The sequence below is a fragment of the Schistocerca piceifrons genome, chromosome 9 (assembly GCF_021461385.2).
Source record: "Schistocerca piceifrons isolate TAMUIC-IGC-003096 chromosome 9, iqSchPice1.1, whole genome shotgun sequence".
NCBI lineage: Eukaryota > Metazoa > Arthropoda > Insecta > Orthoptera > Acrididae > Schistocerca > Schistocerca piceifrons.
This window is the reverse complement of record NC_060146.1, coordinates 227,625,181-227,642,548: the sequence shown is the minus strand read 5'-3', so window position 1 is coordinate 227,642,548 and position 17,368 is coordinate 227,625,181. Positions and strand designations below refer to the sequence as shown.

The 17,368-nt window shown below is 44.4% G+C and overlaps 1 protein-coding gene across 5 annotated transcripts in view; it reads right to left on the bottom strand.

Annotated features, from left to right (window-relative positions):
• LOC124717052 (zinc finger CCCH domain-containing protein 14) overlaps positions 1–17,368 on the bottom strand; it is a 192,382-nt gene that overhangs the window by 19,890 nt on the left and 155,124 nt on the right. For all 5 annotated transcript variants that reach the window (XM_047243727.1, XM_047243728.1, XM_047243729.1 and 2 more), the window contains 3 exons: positions 15,350–15,464; positions 9,310–9,446; positions 5,176–5,261 (listed from right to left, as the gene is read on the bottom strand). In XM_047243727.1, coding sequence (XP_047099683.1) covers positions 5,176–5,261; positions 9,310–9,446; positions 15,350–15,464 — 338 coding nt within the window. The remainder of the gene's footprint in view (positions 1–5,175; positions 5,262–9,309; positions 9,447–15,349; positions 15,465–17,368) is intronic.

Genomic DNA, 17,368 nt, shown 5'->3' with positions numbered 1-17,368 from the left:
AAAGTGTCGATTTTTACGGACAATGGTGCTCTAACTTATTTAAATACTTGTCAGCTCAAACATGATAGACTCAGGAGGAGGTCTATGTATTTGAAACACAGTATGTAAAGAGTGCTGAAAACGTAGTGGCAGATGTGCTATCCAGAAGTGTAAAGAATAAAGAGCAGGAGGTGGATCCTGTGACAAACATGAATTGTGATGAGATATTGATTGCAATCTTTCAGATACAGGAAGAGGGACCGATTAAATGCATCTGTAAGAACCTTAGATGAGAACAAAATCAGGATGATAATCTTAAATTGGTGAAAAGTAGCAATAGATCTTTTCAGCCCACTACCTGTTTCAAGAGGAGGTTATGAGTATGTGTTCATACTGGTAGATGGATTTACTAAACATGTGAAATTTTATCTGCTTAAGAAGTTTAACTCTAAGGTAACTTTAAGTAAACTAGAGAAAGACTATTTTGTCGAAATTGGTGTGCCAAAAGTGATTTTGTCAGATAATGGTCCACGGTTTATATCTAAGCATTTTGAAGAATGTTTAAGTAAGGAAAACATAGAGTACATCACAATCTGGGCTTATTTTCCACAGGGAAATATATGTGAAAGAATCACGAAAGAACTTAACCATCTCTGTAGGACATACTGTCATAAGAAGCACACAGTACGGGCTAATTACTTGATGTCGAGGAAGTAATTAGACCTAACAACATCCTATTTGATTTAGTAGAATTCCCTAAAATTACAAATTTGGCTATGGAAGAAAAGAAGAAAGTAGCTCATGCCAATATTAGAAAAAAGGCGTCAGAAAGAAAAAGGAGACATGATGCAAGAGCTAGTCCGATGGGCTTTCAGATTGGTGACCTGGTGCTAGTAAAGTCTAAGGAAAAATCTATTTGGATTAAGAAACATTATTGATTTAAAGAGATACATTCAGAAAGCAGTCTAAAACCATAGTAACTTCACTGGATTACTACCTTATTCTCCGTCCTGTCAAATTTCTCCAGGGCTGTGTGTCTTGCACGTTGCGGTTAGCGCCCGCAGAGTGCCCAGCGAATAAGTTTATTCCTTCAATTTTCATTTTCGTAAACCTGTCACCTAACAGTCTCTTTAATCTATGCACCCTCGCTCCCCCCACAACTTTGGGGGAAGAAAAGGAACACTTTTCTATCAACCCATTGCAATTCCTTGTATTGCCACTTAACATTACCAATGGACCTGTTGAGTGGTGTGAAACGTTGCGGCAACAATGCTTCCCTCTTTTTTCCCTGGCATGAGGAAGAAGCACAACCGATTTCCAGCACTGTTTCTTGGTTAAACCATTGACAGCATCCTTAGACAGTCTTCCCATTCTTGCCCAGGCACTTGTATGGACTCATAATGATACCGTCTAGTTACGGACTTGTTGAGTGATTAGATGACTGAGGCAACAATGATCCTCCCTCCTATCCCTGGCGTAGGTGATCAGCAGAGCAGTTTTTCAACCAAACACAAACTTACATTGACACATTTGTTCTAATAGTGAACTAAGATACTGACCAAAACTAACATAAATGTAAATGAGATGACTTGAAAGCCAAAGAGAGGTGGACTTAAGTGTATTTAATATTGTCAGTAATTTATGTTTTCTCCAATGAAGTTGTCTATAATGAATTTGAGAGCTATGGAAGTTGGCCTGAATTATGCTCAGTAGTTTCTGTAAGGACCTGTTGTATATAATGTCTGTTTAATAAGTATTTTAGTATAGGTAATAATGAAGAACCACGGAAGTGGTCATGAAAATAAATATATATATATTAATGTAATGAGCCACAAATGCTGGCCTGAGTTAGGATTGTGTGTGTGTGTGTGTGTGTGTGTGTGTGTGTGTGTGTGTGTGTGTGTGTGTGTGTGTGTGTGTTCGCCAGATTCATCCTGACTCACAACTTCTTCACTTTCGAAGGCCAGACATACCAACAATTAAAGGGAACAGCCATGGGTACCAGGATGGGCCCCCTCGTATGCCAACCTACTTATGGGTCGCTTACAGGAAGCCTTCTTGGTTACCCAGGCCTGCCAACCCAAAGTTTGGTACAGATTTATTGACGACATCTTCATGATCTGGACTCACACTGAAGAAGAACTCCAGAATTCCCTCTCCAACCTCAACTCCTTTGGTTCCATCAGATTCACCTGGTCCTACTCCAAATCCCATGTCACTTTCCTTGACGTTGACCTCCATCTGTCCAATGGCCAGATTCACACATCTGTCCACATCAAACCCATCAACAAGAAACAGTATCTCCATTATGACAGCTGCCACCCATTCCATATCAAACGATCCCTTCCCTACAGCCTAGGTCTTCGTGGAAAATGAATCTGCTCCAATCCTGAATCCCTGAACCATTGCACGAACAACCTGTAAACAGATTTTGCATCCTGCAACTACCCTCCCGACTTGGTACAGAAGCAAATAACCAGAGCCACTTCCTCATCCCCTCACACCCAGAACCTCCCACAGAAGAACCCCAAAAGTGCCCCACTTGTAACATGATACTTTCCGGGACTGGACCAGACTCTGAATGTGGCTCTCCAGCAGGGATACGACTTCCTCAAATCCTGCCCCGAAATGAGATCCATCCTTCATGAAATCCTCCCCATTCTACCAAGAGTGTCTTCCCGCCATCCACCTAACCTTTGTAACCTCTTGGTTCGTCGCTATGAAATCCCCAAACCACCTTCCCTACCCTCTGGCTCTTACCCTTGTAACCGCCCCCGGTGTAAAACCTGTCCCATGCACCCTCCCACCACCACCTACTCCAGTCCTGTAACCTGGAAGGTGTACACGATCAAAGGCAGAGCCACGTGTGAAAGCACCCACGTGATTTACCAACTGACCTGCCTATACTGTTCAGCTTTCTATGTGGGAATGACCAGCAACAAACTGTCCATTCGCATGAACGGACACAGGCAGACAGTGTTTGTTGGTAATGAGGATAACCCTGTGGCTAAACGTGCCTTGGTGCACGGCCAGCACATCTTGGCACAGTGTTACACCATCCGGGTTACCTGGATACTTCCCACTGACACCAACCTATCAGAACTTCGGAGATGGGAACTTGCCCTTCAATATATCCTCTCTTCCCATTACCCACCAGGCCTCAACCTCCGCTAATTTCAAGTTGCTGCCGCTCATACCTCACCTGTCATTCAACATGTTTGCCTCTGTACTTCCACCTCGACTGACATCTCTGTCCAAACTCTTTGCCTTTACGTATGTCTGCTTGTGTCTGTATATGTGCAGATGGATGTGTGTGTGTGTGTGTGTGTGTGTGTGTGTGTGTGTGTGTGTGTGTGTGGGCGCGTGCGCATACCTGTCCCTTTTTCCCCATAAGGTAAGTCTTTCCGCTCCCGGGATTGGAATGACTCCTGACCCTCTCCCTTGAAACCAACATCCTTTCGTCTTTCCCTCTCCTTCCCTCTTTCCTGATGAAGCAACCGTCGGTTGCTAAAGCTCGAATTTTGTGTGTATGTTTGTGTGTCTATCGACCTGCCAGCACTTGTGTTTGGTAAGTCACATCATCTTTGTTTTTAGATATATTTTTCCCACGTGGAATGTTTCCCTCTATTATATCCATATCCAACCGCACATACACAAGCAGACATTTTGTCCGCCTGTGTCTGTGTATGAGACAGACACAGACACAGGCAGACAAAATGTCTTCTTGTGTATGTGCGTTTGGATATGGGTGTGTGTGTGTGTGTGTGTGTGTGTGTGTGTGTGTGTGTGTGTGTGTGTGTGTGCGCGAATGTATACCTGTCCTTTTTTCCCCCTAAGGTAAGTCTTTTCACTCCCGGGATTGGAATGACTCCTTACCCTCTCCCTTAAAACCCACATCCTTTCGTCTTTCCCTCTCCTTCCCTCTTTCCTGATGAAGCAACCGTTGGTTTTTATGATCCCGGAGGGGGGAGGGGAGGATCCGGAAGGCACATTGGCAGATCCTCCCACTATGCAGTAGGACAATCGCAGGAGATAGAGGGGTGCTGCAAAGCCCCCGATAGCTTCCCCACAGCAAATGCGACAGACTGGTGCACGTACTTTGTCCCACCAAGATTAAAAACTACCCTCTCCCCACTACTTCTCCCATGGCCTATTAAGCAATTAGAATGTATATGGTCCTCAACTTCCGTCATGTAAGAACAGAGATCCACCCTTGTGCCACTGTCGGTTAATATTCTCTACTTTCTACTGCTGTTGTTGTGGTCTTCAGTCTTGAGACTGGTTTGATGCAGCTCTTCATGCTACTCTATCCTGTGCAAGCTTCTTCATCTCCCAGTACTTACTGCAACCTACATCCTTCTGAATCTGCTTAGTGTATTCATCTCTTGGTCTCCCTCTATGATTTTTACCCTCCACGCTGCCCTCCAATGCTACATTTGTGATCTCTTGATGCCTCAGAACATGTCCTACTAACCGGTCCCTTCTTTTTGTCAAGTTGTGCCACAGACTCCTCTTCTCCCCTATTCTATTCAATACTTCATCATTAGTTATGTGATCTACCCATCTAATCTTCAACATTTTTCTGTAGCACCACATTTCGAAAGATTCTATTCTCTTCTTGTCCAAATTATTTATCGTCCACGTTTCACTTCCATACATGGCTACACTCCATACAAATACTTTCAGAAACGACTTCCTGACACTTTAATCTATACTCGATGTTAACAAATTTCTCTTCTTCAGAAACGCTTTCCTTGCCATTGCCAGTCTACATTTTACATCTTCTCTACTTCGACCATCATCAGTTATTTTGCTCACCAAATAGCAAAACTCATTCACTACTTTAAGTGTCTCATTTACTAATCTAATTCCCTCAGCATCACCAGACTTAATTCGACTACATTCCATTATCCTCGTTTTGCATTTGTTGATGTTCATCTTATATCCTCCTTTCAAGACACTGTCCATTCCGTTCAACTGCTCTTCCAAGTCCTTTGCTGTCTCTGATAGAATTACAATGTCATCTATTCCATTTTTTATGTGTATGCTAGTAGGAAGTTCGCCGATTGCAATGTCATCGGCGAACTTTCTACTAGCATATACATAAAAAATAGAATAGAAGAATCACAAAATGTACGTGAAGAACGAATAGTAAGAGATACAGACTGCAAGATGCAGTAGTGTGGGCTCACTTACCTTGGGATGCAGAAAGCGGCAAGCCGGGTTGGTGCAACCGGGGAAGAAGCGGCAGACCGCCGTGCCGCTGCTGGACTGCGCAGAACCTGTGGACGTGACACAGGTCGGTAAACACTCCGTGCAGTAAACACTACCAGAGCACGACACCAGTGAAGGTAAGGAAGGAGGTGCCAAAAGGTCCATTCACAGGCCGAGTGTATGAAGAATTCGAATAACATGAGGAGTAGAGGATAGCTGCGGCTCAAATGCCGACGTGATAATGAATTGTTTAAACTCAGCTGGGAAGTATCACTGTAGAAATCGGACAGCAATTTTGAAGTCTGTGCGGGCAGTGCAGTGCCGAGGATCTGGAATGTTTACACATCGAGGGGAGAACGACTGCACGAAAGAGTTTTTAACTCCCATATTCGGAAGACATGAATTTCATTTAATCACTGATGTGAGTTTCCTTTATTTGAAAAAGTCTCTTATTAGAAAAGTGCAAAATACAAAACACTTAACTCCTGACCTCCAGTTTGTTCAAATTCACATACGGTGGTTTGAGTATGCCTCCAGCTGTCATAAGAAAAATCTTCGTCGAAGTAATAAACGAAGATTCTCAGTCGCCGCCATCTACACTTTTCTATGGGTTACAGTCTTTGACGATATCCATCCATATTCCTACCGAATGTTTTCTAATGTCTTTTCACACGTTCCAAAATATCATCGTGTCAGTATTTTGTTACCAGAGCCCATCCGTATTCCTACTGAATGTTTTCCAATGTCTTTTCACATGTTCCAAAATGTCATTGTCTCAGTATTTTGTTACCAGAACCCCGCGGAGAGCCCCCTCGGTCATCCTTCCGTATGTTCCCCTCACTACACGTTTCACACACTTCTATTCCATTTCCATACATCACAAGCATGCTTTCCCCTTCTGTCTGCCTTGTGATCGTTTTGTTAACTTTCCATTGGTAACATGCACTTTATGTAAACATTCCTTTCCAAGCATGCGAGAAACTTAAATTTAGAAACCTTACCTACTTCGGCAGCAGCACTGCGGGCCACTTCTACTCTCCACTCCTACATTTATTCATTTGCTGCCTATCGAGTTATTGTTTCAAACTGCCCTAAATGGGAGAACTACAACACCGGTCCCGAAACTTTGTTCTTCAATTTTAGTACTGTCTTATCAATACGTCGTTTATACATTATTTTATTATTATTATTATCCTCAGCATTCAGATCTGTTTTCAAAATTGCTGTATTGAGTTGTTTTATTTCTTGCTGAAGTTTGTCTGCTCTACACACAAACAGTAAAAAATAAGGTTGTTCAGATGTGTCCCATTAACATCCATCCATTCTATGTTTTCACAGTTTGAGGATCTAACAACTTTGCAAATACGCTTCTCGGGTTTGCCACTGGATCGTATTGTGCAACTCGCACAATATTTCCTCGATGCAACTGCTTGACATCATCAGGTGGTGGCAGCTGCTGCTGTCACTGCTGCAAGGCGCTACTGATGATAATTGTACGGCGGCGGCGAAATTTATCACGACGGGTGTAGGCAATACACGTGAGCAGGAAGACGCTCGTAGTTGGAGGAAAGCGGCACACCTGGTACCCCCTGCTGGGAGCCGCAGAAAGGCCATCTGTGCGTGCGCTATGGGCAATGACTGTGCTGCCGGACGCTCCTGCGGTTTAACTCTGAACTAAATCTCAGTTACGCGTTGCGTCACTTGATGAATTGGAAGTTCTTGTTTTCCCTGTTTTTGATTTAATGGCAGCCAGTGCTGGATTCCAGGTGGCGCTTAGTTGAAAACCTGCATCCCTGTCGATAAGATTGTCCGCCGTGCAGATACGTATGACCTCCACAATGACACAGTCCCAGAAAGATGACGCTGGGGATAAAATTTCTGTCTGTTCGTAAAGCATACAATGCCCTGTGTCCACGAAACGCTCCACTACCATTGATTTATCAGGTTGCCCCAGGAGTGTATCACGATGGTGTTCGACGCAATGTTCTTGCACGGTTCGGCATGTCTGTTTAATATAAGATTTTCCACACTGGCATGGGATTTTATACACGCCACGTTTCCTAAGGCCAAGGTTGTTTGACTGAGTACAATAAATTCCTCAATTTTTCCAGTGGCCGAAAAACACACTTGACGTCGTGCTTTTTGAGGATTCTTTCTATTCTCGAAGACATGCCACCAAAACTGGGCAAGAACGCTGTTGCAGTGGGTGCCTCTGTATCTTCATGTACATCCCTGCTTCGAGTTTGCTCGGAATCGAATGCGTGGTGCATCTGCCTATCGGAATAGCCATCCTGTTGGAATACCGTTCTCAGGTGTTGTAGCTTACCAGGTAGACTGTGGCTTCCGAGACTACGTGTGCTCTGTGCACCAAAGATCATAGGACACTACCTTGCTGCGCAGGATTATGGCAAAATGTGGCCTGCAAATATAGCTCTGTATGAGTCGATTTGTGATAGATGCTGTGTCCCAGTGTACCATCAGCTCTTCTTCTGATTAAGACGTCCAGGACCGTGCAAGAACATAGCGTCGAACACCATCGTCATACACGCCTGGGGAAACCTGATAAATCAGCAGTAGCGGAGCATTGCCTGGACACAGGACATCGTATGCTTTACGAACAGACAGAAATTTTATCCCCAGTGTCATCTTTCTGGGACTGTGTCATTAAGGAGGCCATACATATCCACACGGCGGACAATCTTATCGACAGGGATGCAGGTTTTCAAGTAAGCGCCACATGGAATCCAGCACTGGCTGCCATTAAATCAAAAACAGGGGAAACAAGAACTTCCAATTCATTAAGTGACACAACGCGTAACTGAGATTTAGTTCAGACTTTAACCGCAGGAGCGTCCGGCAGCACAGTCATTGCCCATAGCGCACCCGCGGATGGCCTTTCTGCGGCTCCATGTGCGCCGCTTTCCTCCAACTACGGGCGTCTTCCTGCTCACGTGTATTGCCTGCACCCGTCGTGATAAATTCCGACGCCGCCGTACAATTATCATCAGTAGCGCCTTGCAGCAGTGACAGCAACAGCTGCCACCACCTCATGATGTCGAGCAGTTGCATCGAGGAAATACTGTACGAGTTACACAATACTATCCGGCGGCAAAACAGAGAAGTGTATTTGCAACAGATCTGTTGGGAAAGCATGAAAAGTCACTGTGTACAGTTCTTGTTTTTTGCAATTCCCTCACCCACATAGTCTTTCATTTCAGAACTCCCACTACCCGGCTGAAGTCCAGTAGAAACTACAGTGTACACTCGTGTTCTTCACTACACTGAGCTGTCAAAGTGGCACTTCATTTATCGGGGGTAATCGGTACTGATTTTCATGAAGCTAACTGAAAAGCTGTCTAAAAATTTATGAGGCATATTTCACAGCTCAGAACAGATGTAGTGGCATATATCTACTGTTTACACATTCACAGAAGTCACTGTTTTGATTCAACAGTGATTTGAATGCAGACAAAAACAAATTAAAAAGGTTCCAAACATCTTCATTGTGGCTTGCTGCAAAGTGTGTGCTGTAATGTTATTTGTAAAACATTCGCAGCTGCTCAAATTTATAAAGTGTGTCACACACAAGTGTGTGAGACAAAATAAGGGATGGAAATCACACAGTCCATACTGACGGAATCGTGCAACGAGTGAACCGAGGTCTACCGAACGATTGACATTTTGTAATTTGTTCTCCAGCTGGCAAATCTCCTAGTGACGGATGCACAGCTGTTTACAGTTTGTTTGTCTGATATCACAACAATGTTTCTTATACACTGCATGTGATAATTTTAATGTATATTTCTCGAGGTACGGAGAGAGAGCTAGTGTCTTGCCTGACTTCTGAAGTTCTAGTCCATTTATGGGGAACTGTCTCCCTACACTTACACTACATAATGAATTCTGCACATTTCTTTTGTATTATTTTTTGTGGCATATCAGAACACCACTATCCCTGGCAGATCACCTTTCGGTATACTTCATACACCTGGTTGCGAGTTACTTTTCAAATGTCATTATTTTCACTCGATGCAACACACTCCTTATTGACAGCAGTATTTTCTTTTGACAGATAATTAAAACCAAAAAATACCTGTACTTGTGATCAGCTCTCACCTCTGGTAGCAGCAGCCGCACTCAGCCGCGGGCTCGAGTGAGTGTAGGGGCAGTCCCTCCGTGTGCACGCCGCGTCGAACTTGCAGTTGGGGTGGATGTAGAGGCACTTCTCACCAAACTTGCATGCTGGAAATGCCCTGGAAAACAAAGGTGACTCAGTAGATGAGCAGAGGTACATATTCTGCCAGTGTCTTATATCCAGATATTGCTACTCCAACATTTTGGAAAATTTGAGGATCCTAGATAAGAGAGGAGGTAGAAAAAGAGAAAAGGAGGAGTGGGAGACACCGGACAGATTCCAAACTTCGAGAACGTGTAGTAAACGGTACCGAATACTTTTCTAACATCAGTCTTACATCTCCACAGGGAATATTTATTTGTACTTCAATTTATAGCACATATTTCAGATCCTGTGCCTATTTTCAACTCCCCAGACTGCACAGAACTGTGAACTGTACTACTAGAATTCTGTCATCCTGCTAATACAAGAGGCTAGAATTGCAGTCAACTCTGGAACTGGACATCCTCTGTTCTTTCACTGTCGTCTGAGCTAATTTTTCTCACATTAACTGTACATCCGCATTACTCACTTCTTCAATTGTCTACTTAAGAATTGGCTGAGCAAACTTTGGAAGTATATTCATTAGAGAATGTCTCACTGCCAGGGAGATCTAAAATGATGCCCTGGAAAATACAGAGACGTCAGATGAAGTGGCGAGTACAATTCCACATTTTGCTTGTTCTGTAGAGACATTGCAAAATTGATACAGAGTCTGATAAGTATTGTGCACTTTGGAGCATAAATAAATAGTCACAGGGATGGCGAAAGGATGGTGTCACCAGGTAACTCCTCGGTCACAGGAAGGTGCGAATGTACGAGAAGTGGATGTCAGTATGTGCGTGAGTCCGGATCAGAAGCAGGCCGTGTGGATCGGCTCTGTCATACGCCTCATCTTGTAGGACACGCGTTTTGACAGTGGCGGCCGTGCAGACCCGGCGAACAGGAGTGGCGAAGGGCAGAGTCCCTCACCACAAGGTTTGCACACGAACTCGACAGACAGGTGCGAGATGGTTCGAATCGGCGGTCCAACACCGTCTGTCAGTCCGCGCCGGTGGCATGCCCGTCACTGTGCCATTTCTACGGTCTGGAAACTACACTAGCACCTGTTTGCACCAAAAGCACAAATTTTGTCGCCAACTTACCAAACGGAAAAGGTGTACTATTTTGGACAGATACCATTCGACTTGCAGCACAGTGAAAACCCCACAGGTATGAGACAGATGCACCAACAGCACGACCGGTGGCCCACTTAATTGGGTACTTTTTGAATGCTCGTCAGATGTAGCCACTCTGCGGAATACTGCGTCTGGCAAGAAGTACCAACTCTAATTACTAATTCTACACAGAGGAGGTTACAGAGTTCAAAACAAAAACCTCTTTCACAAAATTCGACACAGTCTATTTTCTTCGAAACAGTCAACTGGTCGGTTTCATTGGAGGGGATAGAGGGAAGCGGGGAAAGGAACCAAATGAGAACGTCATCAGTCCCTCGATCCAAGAGTGATGCTTTCGTAAGTAGAGAAACCGACGGAAAATGGTTTCTGAACTAATTGGGAAATTTGTAACAGTAAAAGCAAGGCGGCTTCTGTAACGGACACTTTTTGTACCGTCGATAATAAAAACGCGACCACGGAGCACATAAGTCAGCAGGTAGGTGTGGCCAAGGCTCTGCGTGCGACAGGAAACGTCCCAGCCACAGCTGTCCCTCCCCTTCACCATTACAACTGAGAGTGCCCAGTATTTGACAAAGTGCGACACCCAAAATAGAAAATTGTACGTGGCAGAAAGGAGGCAAACTGAATCTAAAATTAATTAAAACAGAGTAAAAGAGTGACGTAAGAACAGTCCAGTCGAGGCGGCAGCATCGAGGATCCCCTATACTCGGCATAAGGCAGGAAACTCTCCGTCCCTCATCACCCTGCCCCTGCTCCAGAAACAGATAAAAACCTCGTAATTGAGAGTAAAACCCACTTTCACAGCTGTACTTAATGCCGAGGCCCGAAAGGAGGGAGCATTCCACCAATATATAAGCTACTGTCTGTAAGACTCCACAACCAAATGTGGGCTCAGCTCGTTACACAAAAGGAAACTACAGGTTAACCTGGTACGATTGACACAGAGATGACATAGGACTGTGGGTTCCTTCTGAGAGAAGAGGAAGGGCAGCACCTCCTTGCAGTAGTCTCCTCAATTGTGTGGAATTTATTAGCCGGGGCAGTAGCCCACCAGATGTCGTTCCGTTTCCTAACGAGTGGAGATCTCGTGTGCACCCACAAAGTTGTGCCCGTGGTCGGCAAACTGAACGGTGAGCGAGAGAGATCGTAATCCGTGGCTCGGGCACCATCCGGGGGGGAACGTGCAAGAAAACACACGACGCACAATCCTGGGAGGGGAGACGGAGATCTCGGCAGAGGGAAGGGAGCCCACTCTGACCAGTAGTCCTAGACGACAGCCTCAGTACGTAAAGACAGTGGAATATGTGGGACAACCGGGGACTGTTGAACGGTGATCGCATAGGAGGCTGAAAGTTGGCACCTTCTAAACTGAAGTCCAACAGTTTTAAAGCTGAAGGAGCTGCCAATACATAAACCTGGCACCCACAACCCAGTTGGGATGAAACCAGGCCGGGTAAACGAGAAGAAGATCAGCACGGTCTGCACCCCGAGATGTGTGGGCAAGGAAGCAGAGAGTGTTAAGCTGCTGAATGCAGCTAGTCTTCAGGTGACGTATATGGGGGTAGCCAGGTCAGCTTTTTACCAAAAAGGAGGCCGAAGAACAGGACTGTGCTACAGCATCCAGATGCCGGGTACGTAAGTAGAATTCGAGGTCGGGACAGATTGTGGCAAGTCGACAGAAATGCACGACTCGTGTTTTTGTAGGAGAGAACTGGAAACCGAGGAAAAGAGCCCAAGCAGGTGCCCTCCGGACGGCACCGCGGAGCCGGCATTCGGCAGAGACTGCCGAGAGGGAGCTGTACCGAATGGAAAAATCTCCGACGTACAGACCGGAAGCGACAGGGTCACCGACACATTAACAGTAATGAGGAAGAGTGTGACACCACTCGACACGGAGCCTCGCGCGACACTGTTCTCTCGAACTCGTGTAGAGCAGAGTTTAGTGCTGACTCTGAGCCAGAACAGTCTGTGGGATAAAAACTGACAAATAAAAATAGATGGAGGCCCTCAAAACCCCCGTCATGCGGAGTGAGTAAAGTGTGATGACACCGAGTAGTGTCATACGCCTTATGCAAATCAAAAAAGACAGCGACGAGGTGTTCGCATTTAGAAAAAGTTTTCATAAGGAGACAGCCAGTCGTCCATCCTGGAAGTCACACTGAGAAGGCGACAAAAAGCCCAAAGATCTGAGAATCCGGTATAATCTGCTAGCAAGCAGATTACGGAGCAGGTCGGTCGGGCTAATCGGCCGGCAACTTTCTCCCCGATTGGAGGATCGAGAAAACTACGTTATCTCGCCTTCACGAGGGGAAGGCACCTCAGAGGTAATAGGGTTCGAGACCCTGAGGAGATGTCGCTTTTGGGGAACATTAAGATGTCGGATCCTACGATTGGGAACTGAATAAGGGCCTGGGCCCGTGTCGTGGATAGAGACGGGAACCCGAAGTAGTTTCCCTTCAGTGAAGGGTTCATTATAGGAGTCAGGAGTGAAATGTAACGGATTGTCTTCAACTCGTCACTCTGCAGTAAAAAGGTAGCCGGACATGAAGAGGATGGCAACACCGTTGTGAAGTGGGTTACAAAGTGTTATGCGAGAACTGACGAATTGGTACATAGACCACCCCGTAGGACGAGACCTGGAACAGCTGCCGAAAGTCGGTAGCCTGTAAGTTCACAGAGATGAAAGTGCCCGTGAAAGCAAAGGTCCCAATTTCGAGCCCCGGTCTGGCACACCGTTTCAATCTGCCAGGAAGTTTCATATCTGTGCACACTCTGTGGCAGAGTGAACATTTCAATTCATTCACTGACATCTGTACAAACCGAAGCACAGATCTCTCCAGGTCCCCTCTTGGGACCAATGTGATTTTGACGGAATGCAAGACAGCCACAGAATGTTGGAGAATGGTCACCAGTGAACTGCATTTCTCACAGAGCTATGCCAATGACAGAAGAATAGGAAATAAGGTGCTGTAGTTCTGGTAGGAAACAGTACTACCCATTACAATCACACCGAACGATCGATCGACTGGTGATCAGTTCGAGTATGAAGGGGCTAGGAGGGCCACTAGTGCTGCAGGATCAATGCCTGTCGCAAGAGGGGACGAAATCTCATCAACAAACATCAGTTCGGAATCTAACTGTCTGTGGGGATCTGGCACCTCTGGGGGCATTGGAGGAACCTCACCCAGTTCTTCTTGTTCTTTTCCTTCATAACCTTTGATGGCAAAGTTCATCTGAGGGGCTATCCGAAATATAAATGCGGGAACAGATGAAGAGCGGACAGCCTTGAGACTTGAGAGCCGCGTGGTTTCTTCAGCTACTGTTTGGCATGAGGCCTCCAGTCTGGGGTTGCCACAGAGAGGGAGTCCCACTGTCTGTAGATGTTGAAGGAGAATGCTTTCCAGTCAGATGTGGGAAGTGGTTCCCAAAGCAGGTACTGTGCGAACTGTGGGAGAGAAGGATGGTGGAAGATCTAGTTTGTGAAGGTTAAAATAGGGGTGGGGTCGGGGGTGGAGGTGGGGAAGGGGGGGTGCAATGGCCGTGTTAGCATAACTGATTTTCAGATTGTCATATCCAGATGTAGGCATTTTCACTTCTTGTGTGCCTTAGTATAAAACAGATGGTTAATAGGCTTATATTCCTGGATCTCTTGCTCTTTGTTGAAAACTGGGCAAACTGATAACATGTACGGAGTGACTGTCCACCGTGCAGTGGGAAGATATATGCCCAAAGCGCAAACATCTGAACAACCTCATACATTGTGGGACAAAGTTTCACATTACACCTGTACACTTTGACCTTAAACTTCTCCAGGAAGAAACACCCTTCAAAGGCTCAGATGAAGGTACCTGTATCCGCACAATTATCCTTTGGACCTTTTTGTACACGTCTAATAAAAGGTACACCTTGCTGCTGGGGATCAAGAGTTCCTCATCTGTTTGAAGTGCAAGATCTCTGTGAAAGATTATTCCTTGGACCACGTTGAAAGTTGTGTGTGGAGCAATGGTCACAGGTATGACATTTCAACGATCAGACACCCAAAGAGACGTAGACTGTGCAGCTTTGTATTCAATATTCTCAACAAAAAAAAATAAATAAATAAATAAATAAATAAATTTGATTGCAGCAGAAATATGTCCATCAGTCTGAGTACAGATCAAGTACCGTGGGAATTATTTCACTTCCAGACGTCTGGGTTGTCCCTATTCCCACGGCGTAGCCAGGGAAGGAAACATCGCGGGGGCGGATCTCTCTGCATTATAATATTTTTTCCCACCTCAAGAGACTGCTCGGGCCTTGTGGCCGCCAGCAGAAGAAAGTCTAATCTTCACACACGAATCTTCCACCACATTACCACCCACTCCAAACACCACCACCCACTCTGAATGGGAGCTCTCCCCCAGTAACAGTTCACACACACACACACACACACACACACACACACACACACACACACACACCAGAATGGTTACTGTACTGGTTTTTGGGCATAGGACTTCTGCAAGAAAACAAAAGATGCACAGGAAGAAGGCACAAACTACCTTTCATTTATTTGCAAGGGGAGAATGTAGAACCAACTAAGGAACAATGGAAAACACACAAAATTATGAGGGATTATTGTATTTTTTATGTGACAAGGTTATCAAAGATTTTTTATCTGGAAAATGTACTATAGGCTAAGACAGTAACATATTTGGGGGAAAAAGTTACACTAGTTATAAACATTAAGGAGTAACTACCTAACTCACTAGCAATTTTGAGAACTTGACAAAATTTGACAGGAGCCAGTCTGGGCCGCACCTACCTGCATGTCTGAGTCGGGTGATGGAAGGTACACTTTCCGCCCATCCGACACGCGGGCCAATACTTACATCGCTCCGCAGTTTTAGCAGGAGCGATACCGGAGCCAGAACTCGAACCTGTCAAATAAAATTTTGTATTTTTGTACTGTGCTTTGGTCTAGCAAATGCTATGTTTGTTTAAATGTATACTTCTGAAACACAATACACATAATTTCATACTGCAAATTTATTTAAAATTCTTCTCGAATGCTAATTACGTGAACTATTTGAGCAGTGGCAGGGAAACAACACACCACAGACAGTGTAATTTTTATTTTCCGGTAAACGGGAAGTTGTGACAGAAAAAGGGTTCCTACAAAAGCTCATCAGCTGTCCAACTGTGTCAAATTCTGGGGTATTTCTGATGCTTTGGTAAGGCCATTTCTTTCCATTTCCTGTGCGAGAAGAGCGGACCAAAGTATAATTCTCCAAATACCGTGGGCATCCTGAAAATTTGTGTAGTCAGAGACCTGAAAACCATTTTATAGCAGCTGAGAGCCTTGAAAACTGTTTACCTGAATACAAAATGTGGATCTGTAGACAAGGATATGCTATAACTGAAGAAACCTACAGCTTGTGTTTTAAGTTCTCTACTTTTCTTTCTGTGATAACTTTGTGGTTGTATTTACAGTCAGACAAAATCAATACCCATGAATTATTTCTGTTACAGCTACATGGTGATACACATCTCTCCACAGGAACGGTGCATATACCGTACCCACAGGCGATACTCGCAACTGTGAATTATAAAATAAGATGTCATAAGTAACAGTGCAGATGTTGTGTGACTTATTAATTTCATTTGAAAAAGGTGAGCTTTACTGGAGGAAGGCTCGCATCTCTGACACGAGATGGTGATCGCAGCAACTTGGCGAGAAGAAGTACCTGTTCGGATGCAGAAACAATTACGTCGAGGATCAACAGCCCGTGTCAGAGATGCACTGCATTCCAAAGTGTAGAGAGAAACAGTTGAAACTCTTTCAGAAAATATTAAAACTTCTGAAAGCCCCCATGTTATTTGGTAGAAATTAGAAAGATGGTGTAACAATTATTAACAGCAATGCAAGAACAGAGGGTTCTGAAGTCCAAAACAACAAAAATGTAACACAGAAAATAATGAAAGGTTAACAAGAGCTCAATTATTTTAAACATCTCATTTGTGGCAAATGTAGTGGTGAAGACAGCATCTCAAAAAAGCTACGGTACAGTGTATACGGCTCCGCTATTGTACTAAAATTCTTATTCCATGCTGACACACGTCATTTGTGGCCCACGAGTGCAGGACGCAGGTCAAGTGAATTACTGGAAGTGAAGAAAACACTTAAACTTCACAAGAGATTAAAATAATGACACCATAAAGGGTAATGAAAGCAAGAAATATCAAACAAAAATCAATTAGGAATATTACTGGAACAAACTACTTAGGGCGAAAAATCCATTTTACATTAAGAATTATTGAGAAATTGTAATGCTGCTCCTGGCAACCCAATAAATAACAAAATGCAGAAAGGAAGTGTGCACTTCACTCCATGCACTACCACAGATACTATGAAGAAATTTGTTGCTGCTAACATGCAATTAAAAGTCATAGTGAGCAACTGTGGTGGGCGATTGATGACCACGCAGCGAGATATGGTGTGACAGGCAGCTAAATGACTACAATTTCATTTTAAAGTGTGGATTACTAAATAAGTTTTGGTAATTGTCATGAATTAGGGATGTGTCTTCGAGCATTGCTTTCTAAAATGTAAGTCAAGATTAATAATAAACATGGACGAAATTTGAAAAGCTATTTCTGAGTTACATACTGATCTGAAAGCAGAGAGAGGGCAAACCAATGCTGATTTGACAGATACAACAAAGAAGTGTTAGGTACGAAAAAGTTCCCTGCAGAGGATAGTTAACTACTGAAATAAATGTCTAATTAGATACTACTAAGGAGGAAACAGACAAACAGGGCAGCAAGTTACAAGAAAGTAATA